The following is a 20945-nucleotide window of genomic DNA, read 5'->3' as shown; positions in this document are numbered from 1 at the left end:
AATACTATTGAACTTTCCGTAATACTTAATGCCCCCACAGTGGGCAAATGTAGTGTCAACAGAAAATCAAAAACTACGTGATACTGTCTTGATTTACCACCAAATTTTCCGAACTTACATAAAAAGAAATATATGGAAGTCATAAAGGAGAAAAAATATTGAGCGCATTTGTTTCAAAGAGGTAACATTTTACGCTACAGTACATATATTATAGCACTATGTAATAAAACCTTAACATGAAATATATAGTTGTAAGAAATTAAATAAGATCTTCTAGGAAGAGTTGAGTATAGTTTAAACTATTGGTGATAGTGAAACTACACTTGATTTCATTGATCCTTTATTGTAAATTGGCTCTTCATTTAAAATGAAAAACAAAGCTTTGCAGTTTTTTAAGTTCTGTGTTCTTAGTAGTACTTTTCAAGCCGAGAAATAGTGAAATATTTAAAAGGAAAATCTTGTAAAAGGTATATTGGGTAACTAAACAACATGTAAAAAGCTTGGAGTTGTGAATTGAGTTATAAGCAGCTTATAACTCAATTCAGATGAGACGGACAGACAGATGAGACGGTTACGCTCTGCGGATTTGTTAGCGGTTTGCTTAAAAAAAAAAACAGGAAACATCCACGTCTGTAAATACGCCAAACAGGCAACAATGAACATCGCATCAATCAACGTCTGCTATTAACACGCAATTACGTACGCAGGCGGGCCGAGAAAAATAGCGCTCGTTAGTGGATTTAAAAAAACTATATGCACCTTTAGAAAGTACGAGTTCGTAGCGTGTTTTTTACCAGCAAGATCATCAGAAAATAATAAAATCATTAAACGCTTTGAATGTTAAGTCAGTTTACTTTGGTCGCCCGCTTTGCGAAGCTCGTTGCGAATTACGTTGCAAATTTGCGAATCAAATTGCAAACTTCGATACAAAGTTCCCAACTTCGGCCCGACTGAACTTCCTTATTGTTACTTATTTTCGCGGGACTTAATTTTCGCGATTTTCAAAAAATCGCGAAATTAAAGACCCGCGAAAATTAATTCTAAACGATTTCTATTGTATTTTTTATGCTAATTACGTATTTTTGGCCAAATCGCGAAAATTAAGTCTCGCGAAATATTCCTGTTCCATTTTCGCGAAATTAAGTACCCGCGAAAATAAGTAACAATAAGGTACGCAAAATTACTAGTTAAGGAGAAACAAAACATGCTGCTCGGAAGTCATGGCGATCTGAACTCGATAATTTTCAAGTAAACAAGATTGCGGTGCGAATATCCAGGCGAATCCTGCAGCTTGCAAAATATTTGTTTTTACTAGTTTGAACAAATATACCGGCGTCAATAAAAACCTTACATTTTTTAAACTGGTGCAGATTAAAACCTTCTGTAATTTATTACGTTATCAGAAAGGGCTTTGCTACGCTTAACTGTTCGAAACAAATGTCATAAAAATAAAAGTATAAAGGTTCAAAAACTATGCAGAGTAACATAACATTACGGCTACTGAGCATTTTGTTTTATGTAGAGTAGAACGCAGAAGAAATAGAAATTCAAAAAGTGAACATAATAAAATGACACTTTTAGCGATCAAACATTTAAGCTTATACTCTTTAACAACGAGTGTTTTAGTTTATGAGGCGAAATTTTTGGCAGAATAGGCTATTGCTTCAAATTAAAACTCAATATTTTGACCGGTCAAAAACGAGACATGACCGAGCAAAAAATGATTTGGCCGGTCAACATGACCGGTCAGTATCCAAAAATTATTTTGAGCCCTGTAAGCTAGCACTCTGATGCATATGGATACACATGCAGGAATACTTATTGATGTCATTTCTAATGTTACAGATAAGTTACGCCGACATGCTTACAAAGGTTGACCCTCTGAGGAATGAGCTGAAGAGCTTGGAGATTGAAGCTCAGGCCAGCAGAATCAAGGTAAGAAATGGATGCTTTACAGCGATATAAACAAATTTTTTTGATCATAAAATTTAGCTAGCGTCTGTTGGAAGACCCCTGTTTGCCCTTTCGATGTTATGAAGTGCACTGCTATGTAAACTCATGCTCGGCAATCAAAAGGAGAGAATTTGGTGGGCGGGAAAGATTCAGAGGGAAGATTTTGTGAATTAGATCTTTGGAGATGGTATTTAGCTGTGAAAACGCAGAAATTTACTTGTTACCCGATGGAAGAAACAGTACATAGTGTTATAACAGCTTGCCTTTTGACTCTCTGGTTTGCTTTCCATTTTAGGGGGACGAAATTACCCATGTTATTGCTGAACTAGAGAAGAGCATTGCTCGCTACAAGGAGGAATACGCAGCACTGATCAGTCAGGCCCAGGCCATCAAGGCCGACCTTGCTGCTGTGGAAGCCAAGGTAAGACTTCTGATACTTTTAAAAGTTTTACTTTCAGAGAGGAACCTCATTCGAGAAGTCAGGTCGTGAGTGAAGAAAGATGTGATAATCTCAGGAAAAAAACCGTTTTGACCTGACCTTTCAAGGATTCCAAGTAGCAAACAGCACCAGGATTTGGCAGCAGCACACTTCAAGATCGTCTTGCGTCTTGATGAAAAACAGCCATATAAAAAGGAAATGAACTTCGCACTACAATTTAAGCAGCTGCTCTTTTTGCCTGGAAAAAGCCAAGGCTACAATGGGATTAAAGTACATGACCTCCTTGATTTACCAGTACGTTGTTAAATGCAGCTTTTAAAATGGTGCAGGTCAACTAGCAGTATCTTACTGACCTAAGAAGTAAGTGATAACATTGATCAAGTAGTTATGTTTAATTTTTTAGGTGAGCCGTAGCACTGCCCTGTTGCGAAGTCTGTCAGTTGAGAGGCAGAGATGGGAGACAGGAAGTAACGCCTTCCAGACACAGATGGGAACAATTGTGGGAGATGTGCTGCTGTCATCAGCATTCCTGGCCTATGCAGGTGAGAAACATTAAAACATAGTATGCAGCAAACGTTCTCTGGCTTATCACGAAATCTTTCGTCATGGGGATTGCGTGACAACTCAAATGTTCATAACGTCTTTTCTCAATAAAACGCCAGGTCTCTAAGGTGGAGTTGAAAGTAGGCCCCTCAGGTATTTGTTTGAGGCATAATAAGCTGAAGGTATATAAATAAGATGTATGTCTGTCAAAAATAATGAATTAAAACCTTTGCTTAATGGACACCCGGTTCGAACAAACTACAGGAGTCAAATAAACTCCGGGTCCACCAGGCTAAGTTTGAAATAAACGCTGGGGATGTTTAATCGAGACAATACGGTATGTACCGTATTTACTCGAATAAGCGCCGCCCCCGAATAAGCGCCGCACTGGAGGCATGAAAAATTTAATAAGCGCCGCGGTGCTTATTCGAGTAAATACGGTATATCTGCCATGTTTGATCAGAATTCAGTCTCCTTAAGGTGGCTCAACTGGATTTTCTAGGGGTAACACCGCTCAAGTTTGAGAATTAACTACGTCGCCATAAACAATGCTATCGAATAACGATCACCACAGTTGTATTAGATAAAGATGAAATTTTGTTATGACCAGTGTTTTATTGACATCGGAGTTGCCATAGCGACGAAATGACGTCATTGCGTGTTTTACTTTCGCTCGTATTCCTCGGGACAGGGAGATTTTTTCGGAAATCGCTCAAAGGAGCTTGAACCACACATAGCTGCCTCGATGTTGGCAAAGTTTGAACAAATTCTGTGAGAGCGTTTTCGAAATATTTGAGGATGAAGTTTTGGGGGCCATAAATACAGTCAAAAACATACTAGCGAGAAAATGGGGTAATATCTAAAGAAAACGACGCGCGTTTGGATTGCAGTTTCATCGTATAGTAGTTTGATTCCATTTAAAATCGTGTGTAAAATAGTGGTGGGGATTGCTATGGTCGATTGCGAGAAAAAAGAATTTGCTGAGCGTGCGTTCCGCTGCTCTTGTTGCCATTTTTGTTTAAAATTTGGCGTATGCCTACAAAAGTGCTAATAAATTAAAAACCGCTCGATGAATTTTTTTTAAAATTTGACAAACTCGAGGTTTGTCATCAGTTGATATAGCTTGCAAGTCTCAAGCTCATTAAAAACATTTAAGACAATAAAATTGGGCCTCCAACGTGCTGATTTTTTCTCGCAGATTTCGTGTTTACAAGCGAGTGTCCTCATTATTCACGGGTATTGTTTTCAAGTTTCATATCCACGTGCACTACTTTAGCGAAAAAATTCATTTGCATTGAATAGGGCGCTCGACTGCTTTCCGAACAATTTTCCGAAACATGCTTATATTGCTTAAAAAATTGTAACAGCATTTGTCGGGCTATTAAGCTGTAATACAGTCGTTTCAAGGGCCTCTTTGTCCATTCTGAAGATGTTGTCATTGCTATTCTCATCCCAAGGCAGATTAGCATGCTTCGGAAAAATTTTCGTAAAGCAATCGAGCGTCCTGTTTAATGCAAATAAATTTTTGCTGAAGTCGTGCACGCAGATATGACACTTGAAAACAATACCCGTGAATAATGAGGACACTCGCTTGTAAACACGAAATCTGCGAGAAAAAATCAGCACATTGGAGGCCCAATCTTATTGCCTTAAATGTTTTCAATGAGCTTGAAACTTGCAAGCTATATCAATTGATGACAAACCTCGAGTTTGTCAATTTTTAAAAAAAATTCATCGAGCGGTTTTTAATTTATTGGCACTTTTGTAGGCATAGACCAAATTTTAAACAAAAATGGCAACAAAAGCACCGGAACGCACGCTCAGCAAATTATTTTTTCTCGCAATCGACCATAGCAATCCCCACCACTATTTTACAAACGATTTTAAATGGAATCAAACTACTATACGATGAAACTGCAATCCACAGGTTCGTCATTTTCTTTAGATAATTCCCCATTTTCTCGTTAGTATGTTTTTGACTGTATTTATAGCCCCCAAAACTTCATCCTCTAATATTTCAAAAACGCTCTCACAGAATTTGTTCAAACTTTGCCAACATCGAGGCAGCTATGTGTGGTTCAAGCTCCTTTGAGCGATTTCCGAAAAAATCTCCCTGTCCCGAGAAATACGAGCGAAAGTGAAACACGCAATGACGTCATTTCGTCGCTATGGCAACTCCGATGTCAACATAACACTGATCATTGAAAAATTTCATCTTTATCTAATACAACTGTGGTGATTGTTTTTCGATAGCATTGTTAATGCCGACGTAGTGAATTCTCAAACTTGAGCGGTGTTACCCCTAGAAAATCCAGTTGAGCCACTTTAAATTGACTTATCTTGCACTTAATCGTAAGAAACGTTAGGGATTATGGAATGGGTTGAGTAGCAGCTGCCACAAGGTCTTACATGAATGCCTTGCTACCCTTGGAGAGAACAATAGAACAAACAACAGGAACAATGCCCCTAGCCCCAAAACAAAAGGAACTGCTACACAAGAGGACCAGTAGAAAAACCAAGCTTGCGAGAGCTGCTACACCATTGCATGGGATAAGTATTGCTTTGAAGTTAACTGTGTTATAAAAGATTGATGAATGAAATGATATGTTTCCTTTCAGGTTACTTTGATCAGCAGCTTCGTCAGAATCTTTTCACTTCCTGGGCTTCTCATTTACAACAAGCAAACATTCAGTTCAGGCCTGATATTGCAAGAGTAGAGGTGAGACACACTTAGGGTATAGCAAGATTCCCTCTTGAATTAATACGATTCTGGATCTACTGGAGCGATATAGGATCAAAAATCAATATTCGCTGTATTGGGCTTGTATTAAGAAAAAAAAATATGACCCAAATAGTATCCTTTTGTAATGGGGAAGTACTAATTTTTGGATGATTTCTGTCCTTAAATGTTAACTTTATTCGTTTCTTTTGGTTTTCAGTATTTGTCCACTGCTGATGAACGACTCGAATGGCAGGCCAACTCCTTGCCAGCAGATGATCTGTGCACAGAGAACGCCATTATGCTGAAGAGGTTTAACCGCTACCCATTGATTATTGACCCATCTGGACAAGCTACTGAGTTCTTGTTGAATGAGTACAAGGCGAAGAAGATCAACAAAACAAGGTAAAAATATTGCCCTTTATGTACTTGCTTCCAAAGTCTTAAGCTCAGTCGATAGGCTGTGCACCAGTTTGTGGAAATCATTGTTAGTTCCGATGCCCTTAGAAGGCTTTTTTTAGTTCTTAAGTTGCTTCATAACCACGTCGAACACTTTAAAAACATTTTGTAAGTTTTAATGCTTAACTTTTTTCTCCGTTCTAGTTTCCTTGATGATGCCTTCCGTAAGAATCTAGAAAGCGCTCTGAGGTTTGGCAACCCTCTCCTTGTTCAGGTAGGCGAAATAGATGAGTAAAATATGCTTCAATAAGACTGTTGTTCAACTAAGGTGCCTTTTTTTCTTCTTGCACGATGTGTTCTGTAGTTGGTGATCGATTCCAGCAAAAATTTTCTCATATGCATGAAACCAGTATCACCACTTTGTAGCCAAAAGTGGCAAATATTATAGGCTCCTTCAAGCAGGATTTCAGATGCACAAAACAGCAACTTATACTGTGTAAACATTTATTTCTTTCGCAATAAAGGACAAATTTCTCTGACAATTTATTTTTGTTCCCAGAGGAGAATCTCGCAGTGTTTCAAGCCAAATGAATTTGATTTGGTTTTCCTGTTAAAGGCTCATCGACTTGTTGTTTTAATTTCATGTTTATTTCTGAACAGGATGTTGAAAGTTACGACCCAATCCTTAACCCCGTGTTGAACCGCGAGTTGCGTCGCACTGGCGGTCGTGTTCTTATCACGATAGGAGACCAGGATATCGATTTGTCACCATCATTTACCATCTTCCTCTCCACAAGGGATCCTACGGTAAGCTGCATACCTTGTTTCTGCAAAAAGTAGAGCTACATTAAATTTATTTACAGATTTAGAGCAGTTTTCAATTGAGTGTCGTAAAACCAAAACCAAAGTAATTGCTCTGACCAATCACAAAGGACACAGACAATCCAGTGAACCAATCAAAACTCGAAGCAAATACATGTAGCTGCCCGAAGCGCGGGAAAATGTGCGCGAGCTAGTCACGATTGGTTTTGGTTTTACTCCTGATTGGCTGAGAAAGTGGCGCGAGATTTTTAAGCCAATCACTAAGCGTAGTAATGCAAAACCAAAGCAAACGCAATTTACTTTCGACACTCAAGTGAAAACCGCTCTAGTACAACAACATTGGATAGGTAATTGTACTAGGTGGTGAAACAATAGGACACAAAGTCCACTACAAGGTTAAGCCTCCCACCCACCCACGAAAAAATGTACCACAGGGTTGCATAACTGACTCTTCTCTCCGAGGGAAGCAAAACCGTCTTGTTTGTCTCCAAGAGAATTAAATGAGCCCGCAGTCTTAGCTGAACTGTTACTAAGCAACGTGACGTATGGCTTTGGCGCCATGTTAACGTCGCAAATCGCATGTGCTCGTACTAACGTTTGATTGGACAACAAGAATTGGAAACTGTTTGTGCGCTTTAAGGCCCGGCAAAACGAGGAAACATGTTTCCAGAAACATGCTGGAAACATGTTTCCATAATTGTTTCCTCGTTTTGTAATGCTTTAAAAAAACTCATTAATAATTCATAAAGAAAATACAAAAGAAATGAATGTTTAATGAGTGTCTTTATATCTGATTAAGACACGGCTAAACTTTACGTCCAATTTTCAAGGCCAAAATAACCCCAAATCTAAATATTAGTGCAAGAATGAGTTGATCTACATCAGAAGATTTTTAAGCCGTTCAATCAATTCGCAGTTCGTGTTTTATCAAGTTTGAAACACTCGGCTGTTAAAAATTACTTCATGCCGCGCGGAAACACAAAATGTTTCTGTCGTGTAAAGAAGAAAATTTTGCTTCTTGGAAATAAAATTGACGCTGAAAACAATGTTTCCCGTGTGGCAAAACTGGGAAACATGCACGTGCTACGGGTGTTTCTGCAAACATGTTTCCTTGTTTTGCCAGGCCTTTAAAGATGTGCGAGCAATGACACTTGCTTTTCCTGGGTTTTCAATTAAACAGGATCCTATCATTATTGTTTCGTTCTTTTAAGCTGATTTATGATCCTTTTGTTCAACTGTAGGTGGAGTTTGCGCCAGACCTGTGCAGTCGAGTCACGTTTGTGAACTTCACAGTGACTCGCAGCAGTCTACAGAGTCAGTGTTTGAATCAAGTGCTGAAAGCTGAGAGACCTGATGTGGACAAAAAGAGGTCTGATCTACTCAAACTTCAAGGTACCCCACATTTGTTCACTCTTTGGTATTTGTACTGTTTTCTTGATGAGTTACGAACCGACTAGGGGGATTAGAGACGAGCTGAATGTCACGCATGCTGATTAAAATTGTTCTATTGTTATTACTAGGTGAATTTCATCTTCGCCTTCGCCATCTTGAGAAGTCTTTGCTGCAAGCCTTGAATGATGCTAAAGGAAGAATCCTTGATGACGATCGGTGAGTAACCTTTTTGTTGGATTTCCACTGTTCCCTGCGCTACGTTTACTCACAGCGATCGTCTAGATAAAATGCACAAAGGTGTACCATTTCAGCCAACTCCTATATGCGTTCGTTCGCGGGATAAAAGAGTACCTTTTGAACAAGCAATTTGAATTACCATTTCGTTTTGAAAGGTGGGAATGTAAAGTCCATTTTGAGTTATCCAAAACTACCATTTTTTTATACCTCCATTGTTATAAATACGGACGATCTTTTTTCTATTTTCTTTACAAAGAGAAGGGAAATAGTTTTGCCCCCTTGAAGAAGGCAGCATTGCCGAAACGTCGGGAACAGTTTTTTTACTTCAGCGTAGTATTTACCTATTTTGTCATTTATACATAGAAGGGAATCTATATCTTGCAGGGTATTACAAAGTAGCTACCAGTTTTAGAAATAGGACTTTCGGTGTGTAAGTTCTTATACTGTGTATTGGTTACCTCTGAATACTGCTTGAAAAAGCAGGAAAAAGCATCCCATCAGAAGAAGTTTAATTTTTAAGATATTATCGTGATTATTTTTCCTGCTTTAGAATCATAGCAACTCTGGAAAAGCTCAAGCAAGAAGCAGCAGAGATCACTCGTAAAGTGGAAGAGACGGATGTTGTGATGGCAGAGGTTGAGGCTGTGTCTGATCAGTACAGCGCTTTGTCACACTACTGTAGCAGTATCTACTTTACTATGGAGGGACTGAACTTGGTGAGTCAGGCACCAAACAGCATAAAGCGCTGTGATGAAAGCGAGTAGAGAGAGATTGACCTTTGTTGCAAGTTCATCAAATTTGATTATTGATTGTCTGCGTTGCTTGTGTGCTAGAGTAATTTTGGAGCGTGAGTGAGAAAACGCACACAAATAAATGCACGCCGAGGAGAAGTCGTTCACAATCTGATTTTTCCTCTTAGACCGGCCTGTACAGCACCCATATTGTTCCAGAGTCAAACCTTGTTGTATTCTAAAAGTGAACACTGAAGGCATTCTGTGTGTACCGTATTTTCTCGATTTAACGCCCCCGGCGTTTATTTCAAACTTAGCCTGGTAGACCCGGCGTTCATTTGACTCCTGCAGTTTATTCTAGCCTGGCTTTCATGAGGAAATATTTTTATTCATTATTTTTGACAAACATGTTTCTGGCTATGCATACCTACAGCTTATTATACGTCAAATAAATACCCAAGGGGCCTATTTTCAGCTCCACCGTAGAGTTCCGGCGTCTATTCGGTACCCGGTTTTTAATTGAGAAAATAAATTATGTCACTTCCCTCCACTTTCCGCCTCTCTTACAGTATTTTTTTTTTTTTTCGTTTCTCCAGGTGCACTTCCTTTACCAGTTCTCTCTGCAGTTTTTCCTGGATATCTTCCAGTGCGTGTTGTACGAAAATCCCAAACTGAAAGGCATGAAAGATCCACAACAAAGGCTGAAGGTTTTGTCAGGCGACTTATTCCAGGTAAATAAAAGTGATATCACAAATTATCGTGTTGCATGTTCAGCCCAGAAATACTCATTTACTGTTTTAAGGCTTCCCTTCCTTCCACGTTGTCTTTTATGTCACGCAACTCTATGATTTGTTGGAGTTGTGACGGCTGGTCTTTAGAGATTGCGTTACACGTTGTTGTAATGTCACGCAACTCTATGATTTGTTTGAATTTGTCAAAGCTTGTCTTTAGAGAGATTGCGTTACATGTTGCCACATCATTGATTGATTTTAATGTTGTTTTTCCTCAGATCGTCTACAACAGAGTCGCACGTGGCATGATGCACGATGACAGGATCACGTTTGCCATGCTACTTTGCCGAATTTATCTCCGTGGACTGACTGGGTTAGTAGTCTTACTCCTTACAGTAGCAGCCGGTGGCGAGAAAAAAAAGACCCTCAGTTAATTGATATGGGAGGCGCGGTGGCCTAATGCTTAGTGCTTTGGACTCCAGGTTGAGTTTTCTGGGCTCCAGCCCTGGCCAGGGTCACTGTGTTGGGCAAGACACTTTACTCTCATAGTGCCTCTGTTCACCCAGGTGTATAAATGGGTACTGGTAAATTTACTGCTGGGGGGTAACCCTGCGATGGACTAGCATCCCATACTACAGGGAGTGGAAATACTCTTAGTTGCTTCATGCTGCAGAAATGGGATAAGCTCCAGCCTGATGGGCCACTAGGCCAAATGCAGTCTTGTTTTTAACTAGGGGATAATGTCTTGATGTACCACCAAATTTTTAGAACTAACAATAGAATCAGTGTTGACCGCGGTCAAACATCAGAAATATGCAAAAAACAAGAAAAGTACTTCAAAGATAAGGTTTTAATTTTCACAGTTCAAAGTTCAATATATTACCGGTATCCTGACGATTTACTAAGTTTTTTGGAGCTTTACTAAAAAAGTTCTACGTGTTTGAAAATAGCGATATGCGGACTTGTCGGCGCCATTTGTCAAATCACTTTGGTTCTGATGCGGCGGAACATTTAAAAAGTAAAAACACTGGTTTACCTGAGGAAATGGGAATATGTTTACACTCAGGAGCTATTTTATCTATCCTTGCTCATACAAACACTTCATAATGAACAAAATTCCCCGAAATAGAAAAAAAGCTGCCTGAGACGTTTGATCGCGGTTTAGAATCGGTGTATGGTAATCCCTCTTTTTTCGCCCCCGTCCCCTATCAACAGGCATTTTGCACTCTCCCCAGTTTTCGCTCGCGTTTAGGAACCAAGATGGCGGCCCGTCGAACTCAACGATCGATCTCTACGACTTCAAGGAAAGATAGGGGACTCTGAAAAAGTCTGCTAAGGGGATTTTTTATCTCACATTAGAACTGAAAGGTTAAATTGTGTTAAGAAATCATTTGGTGAAATGATTGTTTGTTTTACAGAGAGACCGAGTATGAGGATGAGTTTGAGATGTATTTGCGAGGAGGAGAAACTGTCCTGTCAGGAAAACCACCAAGAATTGATGGACTTTCACCTGAACAGGTACCTAAGACAAACTAAGTAAAAAGAAAAGAAAAGAAAAAAGGGTTAAGAACAGTTTTGATTCAAGCAATGCTAGAAACAGCAATTGATAAAACACCTTATCGTAAGTTGTAGTAAAAGACGTATATAATTGTCCACAACGTTTTGAACCATTATAAAAACTAAATCATCGTAGTACTAAAGCAAATCTTAAATCGGTTTTGAAATTCCTCTAAAAACCGCTTTTGATCGCATTTGGCATGCAGATCGCAAAGGAAAACAGAGCAAACATAATTACTAAGAGGAGTGCGTTTAGAGCGGTTTTCACTTGAGTGTCGAAAGTAAATTGCGTTTGCTTTGGTTTTGCATTACTACGCTTAGTGATTGGCTTAAAAATCTCGCGCCACTTTCTCAGCCAATCAGAAGTAAAACCAAAACCAATCGTGACTCGCTCGCGCACGTTTTCCCGCGCTTCGTGCCAGCTACAGTATTTGCTTCGAGTTTTGATTGGTTCACTGGATTGTCTGTGTCCTTTGTGATTGGCCAGAGTAATTACTTTGGTTTTGGTTTTACGGCACTCAATTGAAAACTGCTCTAAGCATTTGAACTAACTAAGCCTCAGTGAGATGAACTTGTGTGAAACGTGTTTGCCGTTTCACTGTTTTTACAGGCCACAGCCGTGGTTCGTTTGTCCAAGCTGCCTGCTTTTAAAGAACTCCAGGCATACATGAAGTTCAACCGCAAGGTAAGAAGACACGGATTCGTACGAGTTATCGTCATTTTTGTCTTTACTGTTGTTATATTATTTACCTACATAAGTTCTGTATATGATTTTTTTAATTAGGATTTCTTTGAATGGCTTGAATCTGGAAAGCCAGAACGTAGCGTGCCTTCTTGTTGGGACTCGGAACTCTCTCTGTGTAAGTAGATTTAGGCATAGCTTAATTTACAGTCAAACCGAAAATAATCCACTCTCTGTAATAATTTTATTTCCGCGTTAAGCATGTGTCCTTAAACAGTCGGGGAAACAAATAGCAGTTTTGGCAAATCTTTGTCGACGCACTCGCAGCGTTTGTTTATCACGAACAATGACTCGTATCATAGCTTATTAAAATAAACCCTGATCCTTTTGCGACCATGAAAGTTGAATGTGAAGGTGTTAAATCTGATACATTCCTCTTTCCTTTGCAGCAAACAATGGCCAAGCAGTACATCAGTTGCTAGTGATCCAGGCATTACGTCCTGACAGGATGTTGGCTATGGCTCAGAAAGTCGTGCTAACAATCCTCGGCGAGAACTTCATGCATGACGCCGAGCAAGGACTGGATCTAGCATCTGTTGTTGAACACGAGGTTTGTACTATTCTAGAAACTTGTAGTAAGCAAAGCCACGTAAAAGTACAATTCACTAGTTTTTTCCGTGAATGATCAAAGAGTACTATCCAGTACCACGCGAGAAAATTTTAAAATTTTAAAATTTCTACTGGTGAAGCCCCATCCTATTTAACTGACAGATTTTGCAAAGTCGAGGCAAGAAATCCTTACAATATTAGGAACAGTGAATTAAATATTAATTTACCATTACCGAAAACTGATTTTTTAAAAAAGAGTTTTCTTTATGCTGGTCCTAAATTGTGGAATTCCTTGCCTAATTCAATTAAGTCTGGACAAGTACTTATCCATCCAGGCTAAAATCATTATTTATGCTGCAAAAAAAGATAGTTAGAATTATGAAGTTTGCAAAATACAAGGAAAAATCTAGACCACTATTCCTATCATTAAAGATTCTTAATATATATGAGTTAAATACATACCTGATGGCACTCTTTATGTACTCATACTTTAGTGATAATCTACCAAGTTATTTTACTAATTATTTTAAATTAAATGAAATGATCCATAGCCATAACACTAGAACAGCCTCAAATATATATATTGATTATAAAAGGACAAATTATGGGAAATTTTCTCTTAAATTTAGGGGGGCCCAAATTTGGAATAAATTACCTAAGGAACTTAAAGTATTAAAAACATATAGCCTATTTAAAAAATCAGCAAAAGTCTATGTGCAAAATCATATGTATTTCTTAAGCTAGATTATAGTTAATTTTTAAAAATAGCAAAACCCGTGTTAGATACTACATTTATAGAAATTATATCCATCTGCTATATTATTGTTAGTTTTTAACATATGGGGATCTTCTTTAGAAAAGCTCAGTAGAGCTTGCTAAGATCTCCAGTCATTATATATTAATATTTTTAGCAGATATATGACATTTCTGTAAATTAGAAATATAATGGACGAATAAAAGTAATAAAAGTCAGCTAAATCTCTTGCAGCCTTTAAAAGAGGACTGGAAGATATTGACTTTGATATGTTACTATCTTCTTATTGATAGCTTGTCCCACTCTAATATGTATGTGTTATTTAACTCTATTTAATTTTTTTTTTTTTAAATCTCACTCGGCTTTCATGAAAACCAATGTAATTGATGGAATTCCGAGGTTAAATAAAGTATCACTCACTCACTCACTCACTCACTCAGAGTACTGCTTGATAACTTTCGATTGAGTGGTTACACAGTAGGCTTTCGTCGTTCTAACCACCATGTACAGCATAATCTACAGTACCACATGGAAGTACTGCTCAGTAGCTTTCGTTTGAATGGTCTCATACACTAGGGTTTCATCCACAGACTTAAAAGTATGAACCATCTTGAACAGCATAATAAAGAGTACCACATGGAAGTAGTGCTCAGTAGCTTTCGTTTGAATGGTCACACACTAGGGTTTCATCCACAGACTTAAAAGTTAAATCACCTTGTACAGCGTAATAACAGTACCATGTTAAAGTACTGCTCAATAGCTTCCATTTAAATGGCCACACACTAGGGTTTCATCCACAGACTTAAAAGTTAGAACCACCTTGTACAGCATAATAAAAAGTACCACATGAAAGTACTGCTCAATAGCTTTCATTTGAACGGTCATCCACAGTTGGAACCATAAACATAAGGAAAGAGTTCAAAACTGTTGTGCTTGACGATAATCCAGCGTGACATAAAAAGAAGTATGTGCAAAAAGGTTTTTGGACTCTCCATTGTACCACTACAACCCTTTGTATTGTTTTACTAACCTCACTTCAGCAACTGGCCCTCAAGAGAACTTCTGGTCAAACATTCTTGTTTAGGAATCCCTATTTTATTGCGTGATGTTTGTAAGGCAAGTAGAAATGTTAACAACAGTGTCTTTGGCTTCATCAGGTCAAGGCGTCAACCCCACTGTTGATGTGCTCCGTGACAGGTTATGATGCAAGTGGCTGGGTGGATGATCTTGCTGCAGAACAGAACAAACAGTGTACCTCCATTGCTATCGGTAAGTTATCAGGAGCGAATGCAGACTTGCTCAAAACAAGGGGGTTGCCCCAAGTGAAGGTGGATACCGGAGCTGGTCGGAGTTAAGGTGGACTCTTTCTTGTTCCAATAAGGGGGAGAAAAGGCGTTGACAATCCTCCTAAGAAATCTGTCCTTGATGTGAACAGGGTTTGTGCGTGCATTTTAAGTAGAAAGGTTTTTTTTTTTTTTTTTTTTTGGGGGGGGGGGGGGGGTGTTTCCCAAATTGAAAACGGAGAGGGGGTTGATCAGAGAGAAGGTGGACACTTTCTTGTTCCATTAACAATAGGGAATAAAGGCAGTGGACATCCCTCCATAGAAATTTGTCTTAAATGTGAAGAGAGCTTGTGCGCGCATTTTAAATCAAACGGGGGTGGGGAGGTGGGGTGAAGTTAAGATAGGGAGGCGGGGACGGATCTGAGTGCAGATGGGCCCTCTCTTGCTACATTTAGGAGAGGGGTAAGGTCAGCCTTTCAAAGAAGTTTGTCCTTGATGCGAGGATTGCTTGTGCACGCTTTTTAAAGGGATCTTGGCATTCATTATTTGTATTTTGTTCATCAGGGTCTGCTGAGGGTTTCAGCCTTGCTGACAAAGCCATCAACTCTGCTACTAAGTCTGGAAGGTAAGTTCTTTTATGAATCTGGAGAACGAACAAACGAACGAACGAAACGATTGCACCAACCAACTAACGAAAAGCAAGCAATATCGCTAACGTAACGTGTAGCCAACTTATTATTTTTTTGTTTCTGTTAATATCAGGTGGGTTCTTCTGAAGAATGTTCACCTTGCTCCTCAGTGGTTAGTAACTTTGGAGAAGAAGCTGCATTCATTGAACCCACACTCAAGCTTCAGGCTGTTTATGACAATGGAAATCAATCCAAAGGTATCGTACAATGTAGCCTCTCTGGACGTTATTCGGGCTTGTCACACAATCATTATGGAAAAACAATTGCGTGATGAACAAGAAAGATTTGGAAATATTGGGTGCTCATGTTTTCTGCTTGTTATTTGACTGCTTCTATCGATATTATCTGTAAAAAAGTGTAGGTGTTGAAAAACTCTGGCAACTGTAGGCAACTAAGCAATAAATATGTCTTTCTGTCTTTTGTAATGTTTATAGGTTCCAGTGAACTTGCTAAGAGCTTCCCGCGTGTTTGTGTTCGAGCCTCCCCCAGGAGTAAAGGCTAATCTATTGAGAACATTCAGTGCTGTACCAGCAGCTAGGATGTGCAAGGTCAGTATAAACTTGAATCAAATCATGAGAATAAACATCTGTTATAGTCGTGATCCCTTCTCCGAGTATTCCCTGAGTCCGCAGTAGTCAACAGAAAGGTTGCTAAGCAACGTGACGTAACATGATGACGACATGCTGAAGTGTCAACTTTCGGATTGTTCATGCTGGTTCTTACCGGACAACTGGAATCGGAAACTCTTCCGTACTTTGACGAGGATTTCCAAAAAAACGGCACTTGTTTGTCCGAATAAAATCAATCCATGCGCACTCAATGATTGAGTTAGCTTGATTTCCCCACATTAGAGCGGTTTTCACTTGAGTGTCGAAAGTAAATTGCGTTTGCTTTGGTTTTGCATTGCTACGCTTAGTGATTGGCTTAAAAATCTCGCGCCACTTTCTCAGCCAATCAGAACTAAAACCAAAACCAATCGTGACTCGCTCGCGTACGTTTTGCCGCGCTTCGTGCCAGCTACATGTATTTGCTTCGAGTTTTTATTGGTTTACTGGATTGTCTGTGGCCTTTATGATTGGCCAGAGTAATTACTATGGTTTTGGTTTTATGACACTCAATTGAAAACTGCTCTGACACTAAAAGCAACATAGCACATAACTGAGATCCTTATAGTCACAAGCTTGAAAACGATATGTGATTGTAATTCATTTACTTTTAATGTCAGTTCTGAGAAGTTGGTAGTGCACAAAAAGAAATACGATTTTGACCACTCTGCTATCTTGTTCGATGTTAATGTTGACTGTGGTGCTTTTTTCGAAAGAACTTTAATTGTTGTAACCAATAACGTCTTCTTTCCTTGTGACTCTCCCCAGGCGCCAAGTGAGCGAGCTCGTCTGTATTTTCTGTTGGCGTGGTTCCATGCCATCGTTCAAGAACGTCTTCGCTACGTACCTCTTGGATGGTCCAAGCGGTACGAGTTCAGTGAGTCTGATTTGCGAGTCGCCTGTGACACGCTAGACACCTGGTTGGATGCAGTCGCTCAGGTGCGTGACAGTTGGTCTTGTAACAGAAATATATTAAGGTAACGCGAGTCCATCCAGTAAGCCTGTGTTGACTGACGCGAGTTCTTTGAGTCTGATTTGCGCGTCGCCTGTGACACGCTAGACACTTGGCTGGACGTAGTGGCTCAGGTGCGTGACAGTCTTGTAACAGTAAAAGATTTTCGAACGTCATGCTCTTATCTAGTCACGCAAGGAGAGCTCGTCCAGTAAAGTCGTTCTTTGTCAACTGTCACGCTAGGGAAGCTAGTCCTAAATTGTCTTTTATCTCTTTTTAGGGCCGTACCAATCTGCCTCCCAACAAAGTTCCCTGGGACGCTCTTCAAGCGCTGTTATCACAGGCCATTTATGGCGGACGTATCGACAACGATTTTGATCAGGTTTGAACTGTTCCCACTGTTTTGTTTTTCTCGGATCATATTTTGATGTTTTTGATGAGCTGTTGGGATGTATTTTCACGCAACGCTTCTCCCGCGATAGTGTTGGTAGCGTTGTGTGACGTTACATATTAGTATCTTCTAAGACTAAATAATGCTCGTTTTCCTTCAGCGCCTGATGACTTCCTTTGTGAATCGCCTGTTCACTGTGAGCAGTTTTGAATCTGATTTCCCCTTGGTTCTCGATGTGGATGGAGAAAAAGGCAAGAAGATCGTTATGCCAGAAGGAATCAGGTACGACAAGCCCGAAAAGAGACAAAAACTTCAGATTAGAGTGCAGGGCTCAAAATAATTTTTGAATACTGGCCGGTCATGTTGACCGGCCAAATCAATTTTTGCTCGGTCATGTCTCGTTTTTGACCGGTCAAAATATTGAGTATTTACTTTGAAGCAATAGCCTATTCTGCCAAAAATTTCGCCTCATAAGCTAAACACTCGATATTAAAGAGTATAAGGCTTAAGCTTAAATGTTTTGATCGCTATAAGTGTCATTTTATTATGTTTGCTTTTTGAATTTCCATTTCTTCTGCGTTCTACTCTACATAAGACAAAATGCTCAGTAGCCGTAATGTTATGTTACTCTGCATAGTTTCACATTTAACAAATAAATTTTTTTGTGTGAGTTATTTATTTGAAAGCTGTGTATGTGACCGGTCAAAATGACCGCCGAACCAAAATTTGTCCGGACAAATCGTCATTTTGTCCGTTGACCGGCCGTTATTTTGAGCCCTGGAGTGATCTAAAACTTTTGAAGGAGGCTCACGAAAGTGTCAGTTTCACAACTATAACCTGCAAAACGGACGCAGTTTCTGACTAAAATGAACTTTTGCCTTGTAAAATGCCGCCCTGCATTATCATCCGTCTTATCCAATTCCCTGTAATAAATCAGGTATTTTTATGTGATTTCAATCCAAGTCTCTTTCTTTTAATACTCAGGCGAGAACAGTTTCTGCAATGGACTGAAGCTCTTCCTGATGCGCAGTCTCCCTCTTGGCTCGGCCTGCCCAACAATGCAGAGAAAGTGCTACTGACCACACAAGGTAAGTTAGTAAAGGCTTGAACTGATATGACTTACTGCAGGAAGCCGGTTTCGTTCCGTCGTACGCACGAACAAACTTCATAGCAACTCGGTGATTACCATGGAAACCAATATTTACACAATTGTAATATGTCATCGTTTATTCTTGACTTTGTTTACGTATAGGTCAGGACATGGTTGCTAAGCTACTGAAGATGCAGATGTTGAGTGATGACGATGAGCTGGCCTACTCCCCAGACTCCGCTAGGTAAGGTTAAGCCGTGATGACCAGGAAGGATTGGTGACCATATTTGACTTACGCTTTGAGTTTCAGAAAGTGTTGTGTTGCATCGAAATAGTGGAAAAGTTTATAAAGCTAGTAGTTCAGTTAGTCTGCTACGTATACTCCTGACCACCAAACACTAATCGACATTGAATTTATTCTAATTACATTAACACCTCAAATAAAAAGTGATGAGAACTCAGAAGTAAGAAAACTTATCGACTAAGTCCAAGGTATATATCTTCTCGGATTTAACAATATAAAGTGATTGCATGGCGATCGTTAATAAAAATTAACTTTTTGAACTTGAAAATGAAACAGGAGAATTTCACGTTATCGTCTAACAGAGATATTAATATTTTTATTACTGCTGTGTTAATAACAATTGAACGTTCCTTGTAATAATTTTGCTTGAAATAACTAAACGGTCACAACTTTCTCTAAACTGAGATAACAATGATATTGATTTACTTTCTTCTAAAACATTAACAATGTCTGACATTTAACCTTGGTTACTGTTATCTTAAATATAAAATAGTTGTATTTTTTTAAATATTAATTTTTAAATTGCATTATGTTTAAAATGTTTGTTTCCCCTGTTTTGGTTCCTTTTAAATCTTTTAATCATTTCGTCACTTTCATTTCTTACACTCATTCGTTCAAGCTTAATTTGAATCATGCTTAGCTTGCTTTGACCGTTCATTGCTTGTTTGCTTGCTTGCTTGCAAAGATATTATCATGAAATGTGTCCAACCCGTTGCCGCTCACTTTAACAAGCTTGTTTATACTTTTCGACTTTCTTGACGTCTTTAAAAAGATCTTCCAAAGATCTCAGCCAATGAGGCAACAACCACATTGTATTTTATCGCACATCAACTTTGACTACCCCGTTAAGTAGTTCCATTGTTGCCACAGGTCAGGAAATGGCCAGGGAAAAAAATAAAATTCTTCAAGGTCAGGGAAAAGTCAGGGAATTTTATTTTGAGTCAGGGAATATTGACTCATAATGAAGAAAAGACAGGGAAAATTAAAATTATATCTGACCGCTGATGTAATACCATTGAAGGCTAGAAGAAATATTATAGGTCAATGTGATCTCAGCGATGTTTTTTCTTTTGGAAATGGAGGCTGGACCCTGCAATGATATCTGACATTTTGCATTTTTTGGTAAGGGAAATTTGATTTTTATCAGGGAAAAGTCAGGGAATTTTAAAAACTGATGTCTGTGGCAACCGTGAGTTCCGCTTTCAGTCTTCCAAAGCCTTATAAGATGGCAACGGGCTTGGCGCATTTCATTGTGGGTGCTTGGGGAATAACACTTCTTTTAACCACTGAAATCTAATGGAATGATCATCGTTTTTCGGTGCGGCTTATATCTCAACTCAACAAACTGCATTTCGTGCGAATGTTCAGCAGCTAATCGGGGTGATGCGTTTTTTTCTGCTACAGTGGAATGACATCCTAACAATCTCACATCGTGGCTGTTTAACATCCTCCAACAAATCCGTGAAACTGGCGACGTCTTTTCTTTGATTGAAAAAGGTTGTATTCGGCCAAAAAAAAGCTTTCTTCCTTAATTAAGATTTTAGTATTAGAGAAAAAATGATAGTAGTTGTTGTTCGTTTATTCTAAAATTCAACATAATTATCGAGTTTTAAAACAAATCAAACCATCAAAATCAATCCTGGTTAGGCTATTTTTTAAAACTTTATTTTGAAACGTTTTACAAGTCAGTTACATCGCACAAAGATTTTGGTACGTATTCAGAGATAATCTAATTGAAATGCACACTGTCTGGCTGCCAGATTGTCTTCTTTTTCTTTTTTTGTTTTTGTAAAAAAATTGAAATTGTTACACTTATCACATTTGAAAACCACTCCGCCATTTGCTACATGTTGGTAGTATTTCAGTATTTCAGTATTTCAAATGAATGAATACGGTTCTTCCTGGCCAATAACATTTCGTAACCTGGCCCCGGTTTTTTAAAAAAAGGGGGATAACGCTATACACCGGATAAATCACTATCCAGTGGATAGCGTAGTATGTTTTGTCGACACTTATCCACCGAATGGCGATTTATCCGGTGGATAGCGTTATCGATCCTTTGA

At 39.0% G+C, this 20945-nt stretch overlaps 1 protein-coding gene across 2 annotated transcripts in view; it reads left to right on the top strand.

The window, feature by feature from the left end:
• The window catches only part of LOC144638086 (cytoplasmic dynein 1 heavy chain 1-like), a 99726-nt gene that overhangs the window by 70955 nt on the left and 7826 nt on the right, over positions 1 to 20945 (top strand). For both annotated transcript variants that reach the window (XM_078497213.1, XM_078497212.1), the window contains exons 62-86: positions 1846 to 1935; positions 2249 to 2374; positions 2796 to 2934; positions 5554 to 5654; positions 5875 to 6059; positions 6258 to 6327; positions 6714 to 6860; positions 8117 to 8267; positions 8396 to 8483; positions 9055 to 9220; positions 9832 to 9966; positions 10245 to 10339; positions 11385 to 11484; positions 12134 to 12208; positions 12308 to 12383; positions 12655 to 12815; positions 14726 to 14837; positions 15416 to 15476; positions 15614 to 15737; positions 15975 to 16088; positions 16914 to 17084; positions 17378 to 17479; positions 17649 to 17770; positions 18473 to 18576; positions 18741 to 18822. In XM_078497213.1, coding sequence (XP_078353339.1) covers positions 1846 to 1935; positions 2249 to 2374; positions 2796 to 2934; positions 5554 to 5654; positions 5875 to 6059; positions 6258 to 6327; positions 6714 to 6860; positions 8117 to 8267; positions 8396 to 8483; positions 9055 to 9220; positions 9832 to 9966; positions 10245 to 10339; positions 11385 to 11484; positions 12134 to 12208; positions 12308 to 12383; positions 12655 to 12815; positions 14726 to 14837; positions 15416 to 15476; positions 15614 to 15737; positions 15975 to 16088; positions 16914 to 17084; positions 17378 to 17479; positions 17649 to 17770; positions 18473 to 18576; positions 18741 to 18822 — 2897 coding nt within the window. The remainder of the gene's footprint in view (positions 1 to 1845; positions 1936 to 2248; positions 2375 to 2795; positions 2935 to 5553; positions 5655 to 5874; positions 6060 to 6257; positions 6328 to 6713; positions 6861 to 8116; positions 8268 to 8395; positions 8484 to 9054; positions 9221 to 9831; positions 9967 to 10244; positions 10340 to 11384; positions 11485 to 12133; positions 12209 to 12307; positions 12384 to 12654; positions 12816 to 14725; positions 14838 to 15415; positions 15477 to 15613; positions 15738 to 15974; positions 16089 to 16913; positions 17085 to 17377; positions 17480 to 17648; positions 17771 to 18472; positions 18577 to 18740; positions 18823 to 20945) is intronic.

Source organism: Oculina patagonica, chromosome 14 (assembly GCF_052425735.1).
Source record: "Oculina patagonica isolate OP01 chromosome 14, crgOcupat, whole genome shotgun sequence".
Lineage (NCBI taxonomy): Eukaryota > Metazoa > Cnidaria > Anthozoa > Scleractinia > Oculinidae > Oculina > Oculina patagonica.
The sequence above is the reverse complement of the archived record's forward strand: the minus strand, read 5'-3'. Positions and strand labels throughout refer to the sequence as shown.